This window comes from Trichosurus vulpecula, chromosome 2 (genome assembly GCF_011100635.1).
Source record: "Trichosurus vulpecula isolate mTriVul1 chromosome 2, mTriVul1.pri, whole genome shotgun sequence".
NCBI classification, from domain to species: Eukaryota; Metazoa; Chordata; class Mammalia; order Diprotodontia; family Phalangeridae; genus Trichosurus; species Trichosurus vulpecula.
In genome coordinates, this window is record NC_050574.1 from 40,531,451 (window position 1) to 40,552,004 (window position 20,554).

The 20,554-nt window shown below is 49.7% G+C and overlaps 1 protein-coding gene across 1 annotated transcript; it reads right to left on the minus strand.

The window, feature by feature from the left end:
• Nucleotides 1-333: 333 nt before the first annotated feature.
• Nucleotides 334-18,838, minus strand: CBLC (Cbl proto-oncogene C). The gene is made up of 10 exons (XM_036742756.1): nt 18,492-18,838; nt 16,672-16,818; nt 15,594-15,750; nt 15,208-15,329; nt 14,884-15,021; nt 12,010-12,097; nt 6,782-6,913; nt 5,634-5,753; nt 5,297-5,383; nt 334-985 (listed from the first exon to the last, which is right to left on the minus strand). Exons 1-10 carry the CDS (start codon nt 18,830-18,832, stop codon nt 905-907), a joined length of 1,413 nt encoding a protein of 470 aa, XP_036598651.1. The 5' UTR covers nt 18,833-18,838; the 3' UTR covers nt 334-904.
• Between the last annotated feature and the right edge of the window lie 1,716 nt (nt 18,839-20,554).

Genomic DNA, 20,554 nt, shown 5'->3' on the forward strand with positions numbered 1-20,554 from the left:
TTCCCTCCTAGAATAAATGTCTAAAATCTCTGACAGTCTATGATTCTAATTCTGGGTCTCTGACCAAATCTGGCAGAATGAGAAGGCCACCTGCCTTTTGATGGCTGAGAAGTCTGGGTCCCTGAGCAGGGGTGGGGCCCTGGAGTCCTCCTTTCAAGTGGCCAGCTGACCCCTGGTGGCTACTTGGGGGACCTCTTCCCCTGGACACTGGTGTCTTGGGGTGGGTGGGACCTCTCCTCTCTCCTTCCCTCCCCTTCATTTCCAGCAGTAATAATGGTAGACATTTGTACGGCTTTTTAGATTTAGAAAGTACTTTACATACCACACACACACTTCTTTCTTGTGTGTTTAATCTCTCACCACAGCCTCTAACACTCTTGTATCAAGGACTTTTAGCGAGTTAGCTCTCTGGAGTCCAAGTTCTGAGTTCTGGTCTGTTTGGGCTCTGGACCCTGTTCTAGGTCATCTGGGTTTGGGCTCTGGACTCTGGGCTTTGTGCTCTGAACTCTCTCTGCCTGGGCTTTGAGTTCTATCTCAATTCTGCCTAGGCTCCATGTTCTGGGTCTTGCAGGCTTTCAGTTCTGCCTGGTCTCTGGGCCTGATCTCTAGTCCCTGTGTGTTGCTGGGGCTATGGATTTTATCTAGGTTCTAGTTTCTGGCTGGGCTCTGTGCTCATCCTGGGCTCTGAGTTGTTATTGGGTTCTGGCCTCTGACTTAGGTCCAGACTCTGGCTAAGTTTGGGGCTTTGGAATTTCTTTAGTCATTGTGCGCTGACTGGACTGAGAGATTTTTTTCCTCTGTGATGTTGGGTTCTGAGCTCCGAATCCTGCCTGGTCTCGGGTTTCTGCCTGGTTCCTGGGCTTACAGACTCATCGATTCTTAGAGGGGGTAGGGACCTCAGAGATCATTCTGGTCCATGCCTGTCATTTTCTGGATGAGGTTCCCTGGGCTCTTCGTTTTCTGGGTCCTGGGCTCTGGCTGGGACCTGTGGAAGGGAAGGAGGTTGGTCAGAGAAGGCTGCCCAGAGGGGCACTGACAAGGAACAATCTGAGCAGACAAGGCTCACCTGGGCCTCCTGGGTCCCTCAGGATTGGCTACTGATCAATCAGGGGCTGCTTTGTTAGACAGATTCCATCAGTTCATTCTTTCTCCCCTCCCCCCAGGTCCCCATTCCCCGAGCCGGATCCAGGAGAACCTTCTGTTCTACCTGCTCATCTAATAAACCCTTTATCAGGTATGAACCTCTCTCCTCCAGGGACCCAGACTTTGAGGATCCACCTTGAGGTCCTTAGGGACCTAGTATGTAGTCCCTTCTCCAAACACTGGCTCCATTTCAGAACTGAACCCATTGCCCCTCACTCACTCAGCTGCCCCTACTTTGAACTGAAGACTGAGCTAAGTCCCAGGAACAGAGGCAATGGATCCAATCTGAGGGAAGGTGAGTGGGGGCCAGAGTCTTGGCAGGTGCAAGAAAGGTGGGATCTGGGAAGAACCAAAGGGCAGAACCAGGGGATGTCAGTCAGAACCCTCCTGGCTCTTTCTCTAACCCCTTCATCTGCCAGATGAGGAAATCAAAGATCCAAAAAAGGCATTGACTTGTCCAATTTGTTGTTCAGTCATTTTTTCAGTTGTGTCTGACTCTCTGTGACCCCATTTGGGGTTTTCTTGGCAAAGATACTGGAGTGGTCTGCCATTTCCTTCCCCAGCTCATTTGACAGATGAGAAAACTGAGGCAAACAGGGCTAAGTGACTTGCCCAGGGTCACACAGCTAGTAAGTGTCTGAGGGTGAATTTGAACTCAGGAAGATGTGTCTTTTTGATGCCAGGCCTGGTGCTCTATGCACCATGGCGCCCCCAGCTGTCCCTGACTTGCTCAATGAGTCATACATAGGAAACCAGGAGCAAAGGTAGGACCTGATTCTAGGGCACTTGCCTCTCAGCCTCAGAGCTCTGAGTAGTTCTTTCTCCTTTTGCAAGTGTGGAGACCTCTGTGGGTCAGGGAGAGGGCCCTGGGCTAGGAGTCAGATGCCACTCATGGGCTTTGCAGCTATAGGCAAATGACTTCTTGGAGCATCAGTTTCTTCATCGATCAAAGTGAGGGCATGGGACTTAATGGTTTGTAATGGCCCTTCCATCTCTGATATTCTGAGCCAAAGTCCTAGGTTGGTCTTACCCCCTCCAACCATCTTTCCTCTTCTCTCCTCTGACTCCTGCATTGGTGGGCTCATCTCTCCTATTTCATCCTACACTTGAGGCAGCTGGGTGGTCCAGTGGGTACAGAGTGCTGGGCCTGGAATCAGGAAGGCCTGAGGTCATCTCTGGCCTCAGACTTGGTCCTTAGACAGCTATCATGTGCCCCGTGAGTTGAATCTCCTTGGTCTTTCAATGGATCCTCTTATAACATGGAAGCCTGTTCCTTGGGACAGCTCAACTTTTTAGAAAGTTCTTCCTTGTGTGTGTGTGTGTGTGTGTGTGAGTGTGTGTGTGTGTGTTGATCAAGATACCCTGATCTGTTATATTTTTTTTTTTTTGGTACAGTGAGAAGAGCACTGGTTCTAAGGTAAAAAGATATAGGTTCAGATCCCACCTCTGACATTTCCTACTTGTATGACTTTGGGTTAGTAATTGAAATTCTTTAAACCTCATCTGTAAAATGAAGAGTTTGGACTATATGGTTTCTGAGATGACTTCTAGCTCTAAACTTAGGATCCTTCCTGGCCAGATGAAGAAATCCCAAAAGATCAGTGGCAAGCTAAGAGGATGATGGAATACAATTGCTTCGAACTAAGGGCAAAGAAGGGCTTCCACCTTGTTATCCCTTTACCGGTGTAAAGAAATTCTCTTTGATGGAATTAGAGAACAGCTTTCCCAGGGTGGACTTAAAAAGCAAGCCTGTGTGAACAAAAAGGGAGCTTGCTAACTCTGGAGTCAGGGAAGTAAGCAGTTCTGACAAGGTGACCTTTGGCAGTAGAGAAGAGAGCCAGCTATGGAAGAAGAATCTAGCCACTGAGAGGGAATACTATTCCTTCCCTGTTAGGGTTAGGGGATATCTTCTTTCCCTTTTCTTTCCTTTTCCTTCCCTTGGTATATCACCTCCCCTTAGATTGTGAGCTCTTTGAGGGCAGGGACTGCCTTTGTTTTTTCTTATTTGGATCCCTAGTGCTTAGCATGGTGCCTGGAATATAGTAGGTGCTTAATAAATGTTTATCTACTGACTGATTGATAAGAAGGGGAATAATATGAGGGCGCCAGACAAAGAGAAAGGATATCATAATCCAGCAGTGCCAGAGGCAGAACTTGTCTTGCTGATATACATATATTTGTTATTAGTGTGACTGTTAATTTATTAAGTATTTACTATGCATAAAGGTGGACAACTAAGTGGCCTGGAATCAGCAAAGACTCATCTTCCCGAGTTCAAATCTGGTCTCAGACACTATGTGTGACCCTGGGTAAGTCACTTAATCCCGTTGGCCTCAGTTTGGACAGGACTGAAAATACTGAACAGCAACATGTATAAGGGATTAGGCTAAGGGCTAGGGATACAAAGAAAATGAAAAAACAGTCCCTGCCCTTGAGAAGCTTATATTCTAATGAGAGGGCATATAATTTGCATAACAGTAGATGGGAAATTGCCTTAAAGGGAAAGGCACTAGCATTTGGGAGGAGCAGGGGAAGCAGGAAAGGTCCTTTTCAGAAGGTGACTTTAAGATGAGGTTGAAAGAAGCCAGGGATTCAGTATCACCACTCTCTAGGCGCCCACTTTTCCCACTGACGCTGTTTTTATTTGTGGGAGAATGTGCCTTAGGTTCATGGAGAAATAATTTATTACTATTTTGCTTACAACGTCATCTCAGTTAATACCTTTGCTTTGAGCTAATTGTATCTACTCGTTGACTTAAAGAAAAACACATCAGTGGGGGCTTCAGAGCCATGCAGAGCCATAGAATACCTTGAACCATGCCCTCCATAGGAAGTCAATCTTGCAAGTGGGAGTTAATGAGTAGCCTGGATGGGACACTAAATAAGATCCCTGCCCCCAACACTGACATTCCCTCTTCTAAGATCACTCCTAGCTCTGACATTCTATGTTATATCTGCTAAAGTCCTTTTAGAATTGGGGCAGGTACATGGCACAGTGGATAGAGGTAGCCCTGTAGTCAAAAGGACCTGAGTTCAAATCTGGCTTCAAACACTTGTTAACTGTGTGACCCTGGGCAAGTCACTTAACCCCTATTGCCTCTCCAAAAATTAGCATCCTATCTTTAAAGATCTCCCTCAAGTCTGACATTGATCCTTCAAACCTCATAGTCTCTATTCTCGCTGGAGTGTTGGCTCTGATATCTTAGGATAAATATAAATAGCTCTCAGCCCAGCCCTTCTCTTTCCAATGTGGGGGTTGGTTTCTATGGACTCTAAGAGCCCTTTAGTTCTGAGTGTGTCCACCTGTATAAGTGGGCATGGGGCGAGTATATCTGTGTGTGTGTGCGTGTGTGGCGGGGGTTTTGTGGGGGGAAGGCACTTGGGTATACAGAGAAATCAAATCCTTGAAATCAATAGCTGGCCCCTCTTCAAACAAACAAGGGCTCAGGAAGCAAGAGAACACAGCCTTGCCTGGGCAAACAGAGGGCCGGCAGGAAGGGGGGGAGGACACTCTGTCAGCTCCAGCCAAATATGGAGCCAGGTCCAAGAAGCAAATGGAAGGCAGGGTGGGAGGGGGAGCTCCCTCAGGAGCTTAGGGAAGGGTTTTGGGGAAGAATAACAGCCAAGGAGAGAGGGCACCAGGCTCCTGGGGCTGTCCACGCCCATGCAACCACCAGTGACTGTGCAGGCCCAGCAAATGGTCCACAGCAGGCAGAGCAGGCCCCTGGCCCAAGGGGCTGGGACCTTCATGCTCTAGTCTAGCTGACCATTTCTATCTCTCAGAATTAAAGGATGACTGAGCTGGGAGGGACCCTAGAACAAAGAACGTCAGGGCTAGGAGGGGCCATAGAACAGGGGATGTCAGAGCTGTGAGGGGTCTTGGAACAGGGGATGTCAGCACTGGGAGGGCCCTTAGAACAGGGAATGTCTGGGCTGGGAGGGCCGGTACACCTCATGCATTCTTATTTTATAGTTGGGGCAGTGAAGGGCACAACCCCAAGGTCATACAGTAGAAGACCTAGGTTGAGGACTCAGGTCCTTTCCAGCACAGCCAGTGGCCTAAGAGTGGTGGCCCTTAAGAGACAGGAGGGGTGCAGGGCCCACCGAGGTGAGTAAGAGGAGGCTGGCGATGTAGGGAGGTGGTGTCACTCACCGGTTCACTGTCTCCATCTCTCCTATGGAACAGGTCAGGCCTTGGGGGCAAGGGGGGAGCCACAAGCGGGAAATTCCTGGGGCAAACCTTGAGGAGACATCGCCAGAAGAAGCATTTCTTGCCCTATCTTTCACTGCCCCTTCAGCTCTGGCACTCCCACCCCTCCCCTATGGCCTGTCCCCTCAACCTTTCCCCACCTTCTCCCCAATCTCTGCCTCTCCAAGTATCTCCCTCCCCTTTATCTCTCCCCACCCCCATCTTTCTCCTCTTCTTATCTCCTCCCCTCCACCCCCACTTCCTTCCTTCTAACCACCTTCATCCTCAGCCCAGACCTCACCTTAACTGAGGTCTCCTTGTCTTCCTGGTCTTGTGTGTCCCCAGGGAAAGGCTGGATGGTCACAAACTCCCATCCCTGAATCACACATCTGCAGAATGGGCAGGTGCGGCCTGGGGATTTCTGGGAGTTGGGTGAGGCAAAGTCAGGGTCTGCATGCTTTTCCTCTAACCCTCCAGTTTCTAGCACTTAGCATATTGCCTCGCACATAGTAGGTGCTTAATAAATATTTATTGACTGACTAACTGACTGATTGCTCCAGGGCTGCAACCAAGTGGGGAAGGGGAATGGGGGAGGGACAGATGGAGAGATGCACATGAGAAAATATGGAGAAGGATTGAGATGGGGAAAATGATAGAGAAAGATACACAGGAAGAGAGAGATAGACACGGAGAGATGGAGAGGAAGAGATAAGGAAGGAATGAGACACAGTGATGAGGCAGAGACAGGCATGAAGACCCAGATGGAGAGAATGATAGAGACACACGGGGAGAAAGAGGCTGAGATGGGGACACACACTCGAGATCGCGCACACACACACACACACACACACACACACAGTGGGAGAATCACAGCAGGTCAGAGCTGGAGCAGAATGCAGGTCACATAGTCCAGTTCTTACCTGAGCAGAAGAGAGGGAGAGCATGAGACAAGAACAAGAAAGAGAATGAGAGAGAAGAGAGAGAGGGAGGAGGGAGAGAGAAGGGGGGGGAGAGAGAAAGAGGAGAGAGAGGGGGTGGGAGAGAGAAAGAGGAAGGGAGAGAGAGAGAGAGGGAGAAGGAGAGGGAGAGGGAGAGAGAGAGAAGAGAGAGACAGAAAGACAGAGAAAGAGAACAGAGAGGGAGGGGAAGGGAGAGAGATAGAGAGGGAGAGGCAGAGAGAGAAGAAAGAGAGAGAGAGAGAGAGAGAGAGAGAGAGGGATAGAGACACAGAGAAAGAGAGAGGAAAGAGGAGAGAAGACAAAAATTGGTGGAGGTGGGAAAGATTGTTGCAGAAAAAGAAGCAGAGCTGGATGGAGATATGCAGAGAAAGGATAGAGAGAAGGGCAGGGAGACCCAGAGAGAAGTCTGGCCAGAGAGATCCTAAGCCAGGCAGTGACCAGGGCTGGCCCGAGGCCCCTCCCCCTCCCCAGAGAACACAGCCTGGCCCACCTGCCAGCCGTCCAGGCAGGGGTAGCACAGGAGGTGGCCGCAGGGCTTCAGCCTGGTGTCTTTGTCTCGCTCGGCACAGATTTTACACAGCTCAAAGGTGGAGTTTATGGTGCAGTACAGCTGAAACTGTTCCTGGGGGGCAACAGGATCAAAGAGAGGCTTAGCGCCATGGGGGTCGGGTCACTGGAGACCTTCTTGCCTCCATCATCTCCTCATGTACCTGCCTGAGGCCCAGAGAGGGAGACAGGGCTACCCCACAGGTCAGGGGCTGGACCCGAGGCCCCCTAGCTCCCCCCCTGCGGGCCTCAGTTTCCCCAACTGAAAATGAGTCAGGGCAGACCCAGATTGTCTCTAAGCTGCCTTCAGCTCTGAAGTGCTTTGATTTTACATTCTGAGGGGTGCTCTCGAATTGTCCTTTCACCCCACCCCTTCCCCCACTTTGCCAAACCTCAAGCCTGATCACTCTCATCATGGGTTTCCTCTGCTCCTACTCCCATGATGTTGAATAGAATTGGTGAGAACCATGAAGCTGAGCAAACCCTCCAAATCTATTGAATCTAATCTCAATTGGGCTTTCGATGCAGCAAGACAACCCTCAGGCTCCATCCCCTTCATTCTCTACATGGGTAATTCCAAACCTTCTCTTCTTTCCTCAAACCTCCCATGCCCGCCCTTCCTGCACAGCACTCTCGTGACCTCAGTGAGAAAAGTCAATCCACTTGGGGCCAACTTCCTTTTCTCTACATCGAGAATCTGTCAACGTTGCTATCCTGTCCCTTCCTTCCCTCTCTTCTCCTTTACTGGAGTCTCTGATGAGGATGTAGATTTTCTTCTTGCCAAGGCCAACCATCAGATTACACCCACTACACCATTACTCCCTTCCCCCTACAGTTTTCAGTCTCTGTTAACTAATTTTCCCCTCAGAACTGCCAACCTTTCAAGCTATTATCCAATCTTCTTCCCTTTCTTAGTCATACTGTTATAAAAAGCTGTCTTATAGGCTGTGATTCCGTGGTGACTGTAGCTCTGTCTGGGGCTTGGACCATCTCTGACCCAAAGGCTTTTGGGGTGACCAGGAAGGATACCATGCAGACTTGGTCAAGGGAACCAGCCAGGATTGCAGCCCTGACAAGGATGGGGAACCTCCCCCACCCCCACCTAATGAGAGAGAGGACAACACGAAAGAAAAGTCTGAGCACCTGCTGAACTGGCACGCAAAACACAAGGCCTGCTGACCAGTACCCTGGTCATCTCCCCTCCTCCCCAGGCCAGCAGAAGCAGCAGCTCATCCTCTCCGGAAGGACAGAACTGGGTCTATGCCAGCAAAAGCAATGTTGTAGTTCCATGATGTGTTGAAAGTAACTCCTGAGGACTTTGCTAGCCAGATTAAGCTAAGGGATGAAGCAGGATTTAAGGTTATATAGCCTGAGGAATTAGCTTGTTGTGGGTGGAGTGAGAAAGAAAAAAGTCTCTTCTCTGACAGTATGGACCTTAAAAGAAAAAAAAAAAAAGACAGAAAATCGTGAAGATAGCAGGGAAATGTCTAGAATTCAGCAATCTTCATTTCTGTGTGTCTGGGACACTGGCTTTCCTAGACCCACCAATTTTCAGACTGATGCAAGCGTCTGTAAGGGAGTGGTCTTTGAAAGCCCAGGATCTAATAACAGAAAAGGGACCACAGGAAAAGGTTAGATTGCTTGTAAAAGGTTTAGCCTGCCTGGGGGAATCTCTTGAAGCCTAGAAGATGAACTTGAAGAGGGACCCAACTCCGGAGGACTCGAGTTGGAGAATGAGCAGGACACAGGGAAGTTGTAAAGACTCACAGACAGAGCAGAAGCATTAGCAGAAGCAAGCTCCAGAAAGGGGGCCAGGGCCCTGGGAGCAAAGCTGCTTGGATCAACTGGACAAGAGAAAAATTGGTGTTGCTGGACCCCCCCCCCCCTTACTGTAGATCCTGAGATGATAATCTTATATTTCAATTCCTGCCTTGAGCTCCTTCATGGGAAACCTTTTCCTTTGGCCTTGGGGAGGGGGGGAGCTGTTTGTCTTTCTTTGTTTTAGATGTTTGCTTTGTCTTTATAAATAGTGATAATTGCCAGCCATTCCTATTGATGTTGTACTTATTGGAAATACAGTTGGTAGGAAGCAAATGATGGGGTTCAGGGAGTGGTGGTGGAACCTCCTCAGAGTAAAGGTAGAGAGAGATATGTCTAACATGAGCGTTTTGCCAGAATCCCTGTCTCTGGCTGGGGGCTTGTAGCTTACAAAAAGATGGAGATTTACAAATTGTTAGATATTACTTCCTCGAGTAGAGAAGAAACATTTATATAGAGAAAAACGGTATGGGCAGTGACTCATTAGTAGAATGAGAGACAAAATAGTAGTGGCCACCCCACCATCCCTTTAACACTGCTATGCGATTTACTCATGCTAACTTCAATTGGGTTTTCTTTACTGCCTGGAAATACTTTTATTCTTCTCCAATGAATTCCCTCTCACGTATCCTCCTATCTTTTCAACTTCCCCAATCCACCTCTACTCCATTTGCTCTGTGCAGATGAACTGGTTTAACATTTTATGACACAACTGAGGTCATCCCTTATGATCTCCCTCATCTCCTCTCTCCTCACTTCAGATGTTTTTGTGTCTCATTCGTCCTCTCTCTTTTCCCTCTGGTCACTGAGAATGACCACAGGCTTTGGTCCTTGCTCACCCAAATTTTGTTTTTGGCCTCCCTTCCCCCCTTCCCAGTTTCTCTTCACTTTATCATTCCAGCTTCCTGTTGCCTTCTCTACCACTTATAAATACACTTCCTGGTCCTAGAGACCTTGCCCTTGACCTGGTCATTTCCTTAAGCAGTCATCTTCTTTTTTTCTCCCACTTCGCTGCTACTCTCTCAGAGTCTACCCTTTTGGGGTCTGTCTGAGGCTGGACTGGAACTCAGGGCTTCCTGGGTTCTTAACACCCACAAACACCAGCACAATATAGCTTTTGACCCTATCCCTTAACCAAAATGGCTTTTTCCAAAGTGACCATTGATTTGTCCCCTGCCAAATCTGGTGGTCTCTCCTCAATTCTCATTCTCTTTCTGCAGCATTCAACACTCTTGATCACCCTTTCTTCCTGGATACTTCTTCCTCTTCAGATTTTTTTGTGATGCCACTCTCTTCCTAACTCTCTGACTGCTCCTTCTCAGTCTCTTTTACCAAATCATTGTTCATATCTTTGTTATTGTTGTCCAGTCCTGTCTGACTCTTTGTGACCCTATTTGGGGTTTTCCCAAAGCACAGGTCTGGTCATATCTCTCCTTTGATCAGGAAATTCTAGAATCTCTCCGTTGCTTCTAGAATCAAGTACAAACTCCACGCTTTGGCATTTAATGCCCTTCGCAACCTATCTTTCTGGCCTTATAATTAATACATTAATTCAATTCAGTAAACATATACTGAGTGCCTACTATGCGCCGGACCCTGTGCTAAGTGCTGGGGATACAAAAAGAGGCAAAAGACAGTGCCTGCCCTCTAGGAGCTTACAGTCTAATGGGGGTGGGGACAGCATGCAAACAAAGCTAGCTAGCTAGAGAATAAATGGGAACTAATTAATGGAGGGAAGGCCCTGGAGCTGAGAGGGGTTAGGGAAGGCTTCCTGTGGAAGGTACACTTTTAGTTAAGACTCAAAGGAGGCCAGGGAGGTCAGTAGTCAGAGCTGAGGAGGGAGAACATTCCAGGGGACTGCCAGAGGGAAGGCCCGGAGCCGAGATGGAGTGGAGGAGACCTCTTGTTCCTACTCTCCTTTCTATCCTCTGTGGCCCAGCTGACTGTTCTGCTTTCCTGTTCTGTCATATTCCGTTCCGTCTCCTATGCATGGCCTTGCCTGGTCCTCCATCCCTCAAATTCAGTCCTTTCTCACCTCCATTCTTTGAATCTCTGTATTCCCTCCACTCCTAGATCAACCTCCAAAGCCTATTTTGATCATGGCAGCTGGGATTAGGAAGAGCTGGGTTCAAATTCAGCCTGACACTTTCTAGCTGGGTGCGACCCTGGGTGAGTCACTTAACCCCTGTTTGCCTTGGCTTCCTCAACCAATAGCCCCTACCTCGAAGTGATAATTGTAAAGCACTTGGCGCAGTTCCTGGCACACTATAGAAACGTGTGGTGATTATTAGCTGTTATTACATCTCACATTCACATAGTACTTTAAAGTTGGCAAAGCCCTTTACAATCATTGTCTCATTTGATCCTCACAACGGCCCTGGGAGGCAGGGGCTGTCATTATTATCTCCATTTTACAGATGAGGAAACTGAGGCAAACAGAGGTTAAGTGACTCGCCCAGGGTCGCACAGCTAGGAAGCATCCTAGGCCATATTTCCCAAGATTCCTGGCCCAGCGCTCCATCCACTGCACCACCAAGCTGCCCGAGTATTCTTATTAGCATAATTGTTCTCCTCCTCCTTCCACCCCCAGCTGCTGGTGCCTCCTCCCCACCCCCCTCTATCTTGTAATCATTCGTATATTGTTCATGTACATGGTATCTGCCTTAATGCCTGAGAAGGGTACTGATGCACTTTTGTCTTTGTAATCCAGCACAGGGGCCTGGTATATGTAGGGACTATAGACATGCCCATTGATTAACTGGTGAGAACTCTTTCAGCTTTGACAACCCATGTTCTGTGTTCTAAGGGCCCTCTCAGTTCCGACAGTCCCAGTCTTAAAGCCCCTCCTAGCCCTGACATTCCTTGTTCTAAGGACCCTCCTAGCCCTGACATTCCTTGTTCTAAGGACCCTCCCAGCCCTGACATTCCTTGTTCTAAGGACCCTCCCAGCCCTGACATTCCTTGTTCTAAGGACCCTCCCAGCTCTGACATTCGTTGCTCTAAAGGCCCCTCCCAGCCCTGACATTCGTTGCTCTAAAGGCCCTCCTAGCCCTGACATTCCTTGTTCTAAGGACCCTCCTAGCCCTGACATTCCTTGTTCTAAGGACCCTCCTAGCCCTGACATTCCTTGTTCTAAGGCCCCTCCTAGCCCTGACATTCGTTGCTCTAAAGGCCCCTCCCAGCTCTGACATTCCCTGTTCTGTAATCTCAGGACCGTTTAGCACCAACAGTCTAAGGAAGGCTACAGGAGAAGGGAGAGACTGGCCAGAGTCAGCCGGACTGCGCAGACGGACATTGTTGACTGATTCTGGGGCAGGTGGGAGATGCAGGGGGATGATACATGGGGAAACTCACCTGTGAGACCTCAATGTGTCTGTAATCCTTAACTTCCGCCAGCTCAGACAGGTCTGGATTCACATTCCTCCCATCTGGATAGAGGTAACTGAGGGAACATGATAGGGGGGCACTATTGGGGGTGGGGAATGAGGGGAATTCACAAGCCATACATAGCCCCCTTCCTATCAAGTCCAGCCTGGGTGAAAAGTAGAACCTTTCCATCCTAGGTCAACTCTTCTGTCTCCTCTGTGCTTATTCGTGTCTTTTTCCTTCTGCTCACAAGGTCCTCCTCCAAGAAGTCAGCCTGGACGGACCAAGCCTTCTCCTGCCAAGGGCATTGTCAGAATGGGGGGTCTTTGGGGATAGGTGTTTAACTTTGTGCCTCAGAAAGTACAAGGCACACTGTGCTTTTGGGCCAGAAGGAGAAACAATGGACCATGAGTGACCCATCCGCAGAGAAAGGGAACAGATTCAGAGCTCCAAAGAGACAGTCCCAGGAAGCTGTTGGATATTTAGAATGGGAGAGCTAGGGGAGAACATTAGAACGGAGGTTGGAGGGCCTTTAGAACACAGACCGTCCTAGCTGGAAAGGAACTTTGAACAGAGGATGTCAGAGCTAGGAAAGTCCTTAGAATAAGAAATGTTGGTGCTTTAAAGGGAAAATAGAATGATGTAATGATCTTAACATCCCTGATATCCATGATGGTGTGGTTACTGATCCAGAGCCAGACATTCTAGAGAATGAAGTCAAGTGGACCTTAGGAAACATTGCTAACAGTAAGGCTGGTGGAGAAGATGGAACACCAGCTGAGCTTTTTGAAATCCTGAAAGATGATACTGTTAAAGTGCTATACTCAATATGTCAGCACATTTGGAAAACACAACAGAGGCCACTGGATCAGAAGAGATCAGGTTATGTCCTCATCCTAAAGAAGGGTGATGGCAGGGAATGGTCAAATTACCTAGAATTGTGCCAGCAAGGTCATACTTAAGATTCTGCAAGCTGGGCTTCAGCCATGTGTGAACCAAGAATCACCGGAAGAGCAGGCTGTTCTCAAAGAGGCAGAGGAACTAGAGACCAAATTGCCAACATTCACTGGATTGTGGAGAAAGTAAGGGAGTTCCAGAAAAACATCTGCTTCTGCTTCATTGACCCCATTAAAGCCTTTGACTGTGGATCACAACAAAATGTGGCAAGTCCTCAAAGAGAAGGGAGGACCAGATCATCTTGTCTCCTGAGAAACCTGTATGAAGGCCAAGAAGCAACAGTTTGAACTGAACATGGAACAACTGATTGGTTTAAGATTGTCACCTTATTTATTCAACTTATATGTAGAGTACATCATATCAAATGCCAGTCTGGACAAATCAAAAGCCAAAATCAAGGTTTCTGGGAGAAACATCAACAATCTCAGATGTGCAGATGATGCCACTCTGATGGAAGAAAGTGAAGAATTAAGAAGCTTCTTGATGCGGGTGAAAGAGAAGAGTATAAAAGCTGGCTGGAAGTTTAACATTGAAAAAACTAAGAACACAGCAACTGATCCCATCACTTCCTGGCAGATGGAAGGGGAAGAAATGGGAGTAGTTTCAGATTTTATATTCTTGGGCTCAAAGATCACTGCAGACGGCAACTGCAGCCATGAAATTAAAAGACTCTTGCTCCTTGGAAGGAAAGCTACGACAAATCCGGACGGCACACAAAAAAACAGAGATCCATATGGTCAAAGCTATGTTTTTTCCAGTAGCAACGTATGGCTGTGAGAGTTGGACTATAAGGAAAGCTGAGCACTGCAGAACTGATACTTTTGAATTGTGGTGCTGGAAAGGACTTTTGAGAGTCCCTTGGACAACAGGGAGATTGAATAAGTCAACACTTGAAGAAATCGATCTAGGCTATTCGCTGGAAGGCCAAATACTGAAGCTGAAGCTGAAGCCACATAATAAGAAGACAGGACTCACTGGAAAAGACCCTGATGCTGGGAAAGATTGAAGGCAAAAGGAAAAGGGGATGGCAGAGGATGAGATGGTTAGATAGTGTCATGGGAGCAAATGAAGATGAACTTGGACCGACTTTGAGAGATAGTGGAGGATAGAAGGGCCCGGTCTGCTATGCATAGTCTTTCACAAAGAGTTGGATGTGGCTGAACTACAACAAAGACAACGATACTGCTGCTGCTGATGTTGATAACAAAGATTTGCAACAATATTTTATAAATATTATTTCATTTTAGACCTTGATCATACATACTATGAAATCACTTATCCCGAGAGGAAGGTCCTATCATTATCTCCATTTGACAGATGAGGAAACTGAGGCACACAGAGGTGAGGGGATTTGGCCAGGGTCACACAGGAAGGTATAGATGTCATATTGAATGCCTGAGATGGAAGGCAGCCTAGATCATAGAATAAAAAGAGCCCTTAGAACACAGAAAGTCAGCACTGGGAGTAGGGAGACTTGAGGTCAGAGAGTAGAAGGGGCCTTGGACATCATTTTGTCCCGGCTTCCTCCTTTGACATAGAAGGACAGCTAAAATATGGGTCTGATTGACTCAGTCCTAGGATTGAGTGGAGACGTCTGCCCTCTGGTGGAGGTTGTTGGTAACAGCAGTCAGGTGAGGGAGAAAGAAGCCAGAATGGATGGGAACCCACTGGGACCTCAGTAAAGCTAGGAGCTGGAAGGGCAGTGAGAAACCCAAGCCAATTCCCTCCTTTCACAGAGGAGGGAATTGAGGCCCACAATGTGACTTATCCACAGTCAACACAGAATGTTTGAACTGGGAGGAATCTTGGAGATCACCTGGTGCCCCCTTTTCAAGTGGAGGAGAGCAAGGTAGGGTACCTACAGTAGCCAGCCCTCCCCAGGGCACGGACTGGGACTGGACTTACAAGCCTTTCTTCTGGCCTTCTCTCAGGGCCTGGAAAAGTGATTTGTTCAGAGGAATCGTCTGCAGTACCTGGCCATCTTCACTGACATAGCCAATGGCCCATTGACCTAGGCGGGTACAGCTCAGGCGGAAGATGTAGCTTAGGGAGGAAAGGTCAGGCTTAGCAGTCTCCCATTTCCCACCCTGGCCTCAGCCAGCTCCTCACCTCTGTCTAATGACCTGCTCCCACCAGAACCAAGGCCTCAGGGCCCCAGCCTCCTCCCTATACCCCCCAAGGGGATCTCCTTATCTTTCCAGCCCTGTCCCATTCCCTGCTAAACCCCACCTGCCAGGCTTGTCCAGGTAGGTCTGCAAGCGAGCCTTCACCTCTGCATAGGTGATGAAAGCCATGTAGCCGGGGTGAGTAACAGCCAACAGGGTCCAGTTCTTGAGTAGAGAAGACCAAGGCTGGGAAGGAATACAAATATAAGAGGAGGGGGCCTTCCGTTCCCCTCAGAGGCTTAGGCATCCTGATTCCCCAGCCATCACTCCCTTCTTGAACCCAGCCATCCTGATTTCCCAACTTTTGTCTGCCTGGAGATCCAGGCATCCAGATCCCTCCTCCCTTCTTAGGGACCCAAGTGTCCTGATCTCCCCAACCCAGTAATGGACCCAAGCATCCTGAAGCCTGGGCCCTTAGGATCCATCTGCCACCCTAGGTTCTTTGGAGACCTGGAAAAGGCGGGTGAAGACGTCAAACTCAAAGATGGACACATGGCCGCTGCCCGTTAAGTCGATGGTGGATTTCAGGGCCTGGGACATAACACCAGGTTTCACAGGGTGGCAGGAGCTCAGGAGTTTCTCAAATTCTTCCCACAGAACCACACACCTAGGAGGCCAGAGAGACAAGCTTGCCCCCACCTCCTCCCTGGCTCAGGAACACCCTGCCACCAAAGGAGGGCAGGGATTGAAGGTCCTGAAGGTGAAAAGGGTAGTGGGCCCCTCCCTGGGCTTTAGCTGCCCCTTTAAAATGGAGTGTGGTCAGATGGGGCCTAAGGCCCTCCCAGCTCTGACATCCTCTGTTCTAAGGTTCCTTCCAGCCCTGACATCCCCTGTCCTAAGGTCCTCCCAGCTCTGACATCCCCTGTCCTAAGGCCCTCCCAGCTCTGACATCCCCTGTTCTAAAGCCCTCCCAGCTTTGACATCCCCTGTCCTAAGGTTCCTCCCAGCCCTGACATCCCCTGTTCTAAGATCCTCCCAGCTCTGACATTCCCTGTTCTAAGGTCCTCCCAGCTCTGACATCCCCTGTTCTAAGGTTCCTCCCAGCCCTGACATTCCCTGTTCTAAGGCCCTCCCAGCTCTGACATTCCCTGTTCTAAGGCCCTCCCAGTTCTGACATTCTTTATACTAAGGCTCCTTCCAGCTCTGACATTCCCTGTTCTAAGGCCCTCCCAGCTCTGACATCCCCTGTTCTAAGGTTCCTCCCAGCTCTGACATCCTTTGTTCTAAGGCCCTCCCAGCTCTGACATTCCTTGTTCTAAGGCCCTCCCAGCTCTGACATCCCCTGTTCTAAGGTTCCTCCCAGCTCTGACATCCTTTGTTCTAAGGCCCTCCCAGCTCTGACATCCCCTGTCTTAAGGCCCTTCTTAGGTCTGATACTGTCATTTTATAACTGTCACCTGGATCCAGAGGGTGACAAGAGATGCAGGGCTAGACATAGGGTTGCCTTGTGTGGTGAAGGGGAACAGTGGAGATGGTGGGGAGATGCTTGGATGATGCCCTGAGAAGAGAGGGGCCCACTGTAGCTTACCTCTTCCCACAATTCTCTCTCCAAAATTCCTGAGCCTGGGGCTTGCTTAGCTGGTATGTGTGTCCGCAGTAGCGCCCGTCAGGGAAGAGTGTTCTCAGCTCCGTGTACATGTGACTGAAGATCAAGGCCAGCTTGGTCAGCTGCCTCCTGGGGAAAGGCCAAGGTGAGGTCTCCCCACATTCCTGAGCAGCCACCCCTCCTCACTGAAGGGTCCTCAGGAAGCACCGCACAATCCCCAGTATCTGTCTGATAAGCTCCTAAGGGTTCCCTGGATGAGTTCATGGGAGTCCCCATGCCCAGGGCCAGAAGATCTCCAGGACAGTCTACAGGGTCCCCGAATGAGCCCACAATGCACTTGAGATAGGGCCATTTGGACAGGAATGAAAAAACTCCCTTGACTAGGCAGCTCAGCATATTCTCCACCATTCAAGGGTCTCAGAGCTGCCAAAAGCACAGGGAGGTGAATTGTCTAGGATGTGTCAGAAGTGAGATTTGAACTCAGGCCTTCTGGCTTGGAGGCTGGTTCTTTCTCTTCTCTCCCTCAGGCTACCTTAGGAGAGTCCTGGCGTCCAGAGTGGGGGAGGGGACAACTGCCCTGTGGACTCTGGCCAGAGCAAACCCCATCTGGAGTATGAATGGCTTCCAGATCTGGGCACTGCATTTTAAGGAGGGGAGTGTGAGGTCAGGGGCTATGGGTAAGCAGGACTGGAGTGCCAGAATATGAGGGTCAGCTGAGGGGACTGGGGATAGAGGAGAGAAACTTGGGGGCTGGGTTATCAGTCAGCCAAGATATTAGGACCATTTTCTGTGCATATGCCCTCTCCTCCCCCACTCCTCCCCTCCCCCAAACTAGGGAAGTGGCATCAGGAGATGAACAAGTGGAAGTGGCTGCCTTTACAGGGAGTGAGCTGCCTGTCAGTGAAGAGGTTTCCAGCCATGGTTGGATGACCACATTTCAGGGATGTGGTAGAGGGGATTCTTATCCAAGGACAGGTTGTACTCTGTAGTTTCTAAGAAGTCATGACAATAGTTAGCATTTACAAGGGCTACTAAGTGGAGCCATAGTGCGCAGAGCGCTGGGCCTGGAGTCAGGAAGCCTCATCTTCGTGTGTTCAAATCTGGCCTCAGATGCTTCCTAGTTGGGTGACCCTGGGCAAGTCACTTCACCCTGTTTGCCTCAGTTTCCTTATTTGTAAAATGAGCCGTAGAAGGAAATGACAAACCACTCTAGTATCTCTGCCAAGAAAACCCCAAATGGAAAGGTCAGGAAGAGTCAGATACAACTGAAAAATCACTGACCCCAAAAGCATTTACAAAGTGCTTTGAACCTTACAAGCACTATATAGATGTTATCTCTACAACCTTGAGAGGGAGGTGGTCCTATTATCTCTATTTTTCAGATGATAAAACTGAGGTTGAGGGTAAGTGAATTGCCCAGGTCACACAGCAAGTGTCTGATGGGCAGGTTAGAACATTGTGATGCCAAGTCCAGAACTGTGTCTGTCTGTTAACCCCACCTAGATGCCTGCTGCTTCTGAGGTTCCTCCCAGATCAGATCAGGGATTCCAGCCCCCCAGGGACATGGTTGATAGGGCCCGTGATAGTCAACAGGGACCCTGGGTCAGCTGGCATCTCTTTTGCCTCCTAGGGTCATATAGAGGACCCAGAAATGAGGGTGGGGGAGTAGTCTCCCTGGGGCCAGCCCCTGGACTGGCCCAGCCTGGCCAGTGTCAGTAGGATTGGCTGGCTCTGGGTGGATTGGGGTTAGGGGGCTGAGCCCCAGAGATGGGGATGAGGAATCAGCCCTCCCCCCTCCTCACCTGTGACCAGGACCCTCCCAGGAGGTCTTGTTCCCTGCAGGGAAGAGAGCGGCTACCTGCTCCACCTTCTGGCCCAGGTTAGTCAGGAAGCCAGCTAGGAAGTCCGAGGCTCCCCCAGGCTCCTGAGGGCCTCCTCCAGCCTGCCTCCTGGCTTCTGCTACCTGCTGCAGCAGCCTGGCCATCTGAGGGAGCAGGTCAGGCAAGGAGGGGGGGCTGGAATCCAAGTGGGGCACTTGGCACAGGGTAGACGCCAGGTGCCCCAGGTCCCTTAGAGCCCTGGTCAGGGCCCTCTGTTCCCCTCGGGGACCCCAGGGCAAGCCTAGCCAGGCTGAGGAGGCCATGGAGAACTAATCCCTGGGAGGAAGAAGGCTGAGAAATGCCCGCCCAAGGGTGTGGGCAGGAAGGGGAGGGTGGAGGCAGGCACTGGTCGGGCAAGACACCTGGCTTCCTGAGGGCAATGTCCAGTGCCCTGGACACTGGGGTTTGGGAGGGGCCAAGAGAAAGATGGTCTGAAGGTCTGATGCTCTCATGGGAGCAGGGCTGAGGCCCCAGGTGCCTGGATTCCTTATAGGGAGCAAGGTGGGCTGGCAAGCCCCTGGGTCCCAGGGGGAGCTCGGAGCAGGACTCTGGAGCCCCTCGATTCTTCAGAAGAAGCTGAGGTCCCTAGAGGGCCATCCAAGGCTCTGCAAGCAGAGGGTGGGGGGCAGCTACACTGTAGGGGCGGGGCTGGGCAGGACAAGGCAGGGGCCCAGTTTCTTCCAAGTTGGAGGTGGGGGGAGGGGAGCCCCGAATCTGAACCGGTGGAACCAGTAAGAGCGGCCTAGGCGGGCGACAGCTGCAGTGGCGGCAGTGTGGTTGGTGGCCACAAGGGGGCACTGTGGTCACTCCTGCCCAACATTCCCTGCCAGCTCTCAGTCCAGCAGGGACCAAGGAAGGTGGTCAGGGCCGGAGGCTCCCTACCCCCTCTCATCCCCCTTCATGGCCCTTTCTGGGGAAGAGAGGACCATGAGTGTGAGCACACACATCCAAACACACACTGAGACACTGAGACACCAACACAATGATGCAGAGACATAATCACATAGACACACCCAGCAACAGAAACACAGAAATATACAGAAAACCAGGCGCACGCCCCACGTGCCCGCGCGCGCGCGCGCGCGCGCGCGCACACACACACACACACACTACAAAAGGGACTACAGACAAAGTTACATCCATGTAATATTATATACATGTTAACACCTACTCACATAGAGAGACACAGTCACACAATCTATTAGTACAGATTGATTAAGAGCCTACTATGTGTCAGGCATAGGGCTGCTAGGTGTTGCCACAGTGGACAGAGTGCCAGGCCTGGAGTGAGGAAAGACTCATCTTCCTGAATGCAAATCTGGCCTCAGAAACTTACTAGCTGTGTGACCCTGGGCAAGTCACTCAACCCTGTTTGCCTCAGTGTCCTCATTGGTAAAATGAGCTGGGGAAAGAAATGGCAAACAACCAGCTGTGTGACCTTGGAAAGTCACTTCACCCTGTTTGCCTCAGTTTCTTCATCTGTAAAATGAACTGGAGAAGGAAATGGCAAACTGTTCCAGTATCTTTGCCAAGAAAACCTCACATTGGGTCATGAAGAGATGGACAGGACTGAAATGACTGAACAACAATTAAAAATCAAACAGAGGATTTTATAATTGCTGCTGAAGAGAGGAAGAAGCCGCTGGAGGAGTTTCTTTGGTAGGGAGCCACATGGTGAGACCTGTTACTTTAGGAAGATCATTCTACTGGCTGAGTGGTAGATAGATTGGAGTGGGGAGAGACTGGAGACCAGGACACTAACCAGCCTGCTATTGCAGAATTACATGCACATTCTCCCTTACAGACAGAGACATACACATATATTTTATTATTTTAAAAATTATATTTAAAGCGGTAGATTGAGTTCTGTACCCAGAGTCAAAAAGATATGAGCTCCAATCGGGATTCAGTCACTTATTAATTGTGTAATCCTCGGAAAGTCACCTGGTTACTGTCTGCCTCAGTTTCCCCAAAATCCCCATTAT

Coding starts and splice junctions, on each gene's coding strand:
- CBLC (XM_036742756.1), bottom strand. CDS start 18,832: ATGGCCTCCTCAGCCTGGCTAGGCTTGCCCTGGGGTCCCCGAGGGGAA. Junction 15,330..15,593: donor TCTTCACCCGCCTTTTCCAG/GTCTCCAAAGAA, acceptor ATTCCTTCCCAG/CCTTGGTCTTCTCTACTCAA. Junction 12,098..14,883: donor GAAGGCCAGAAGAAAGGCTT/GTAAGTCCAGTC, acceptor ATGTTCCCTCAG/TTACCTCTATCCAGATGGGA.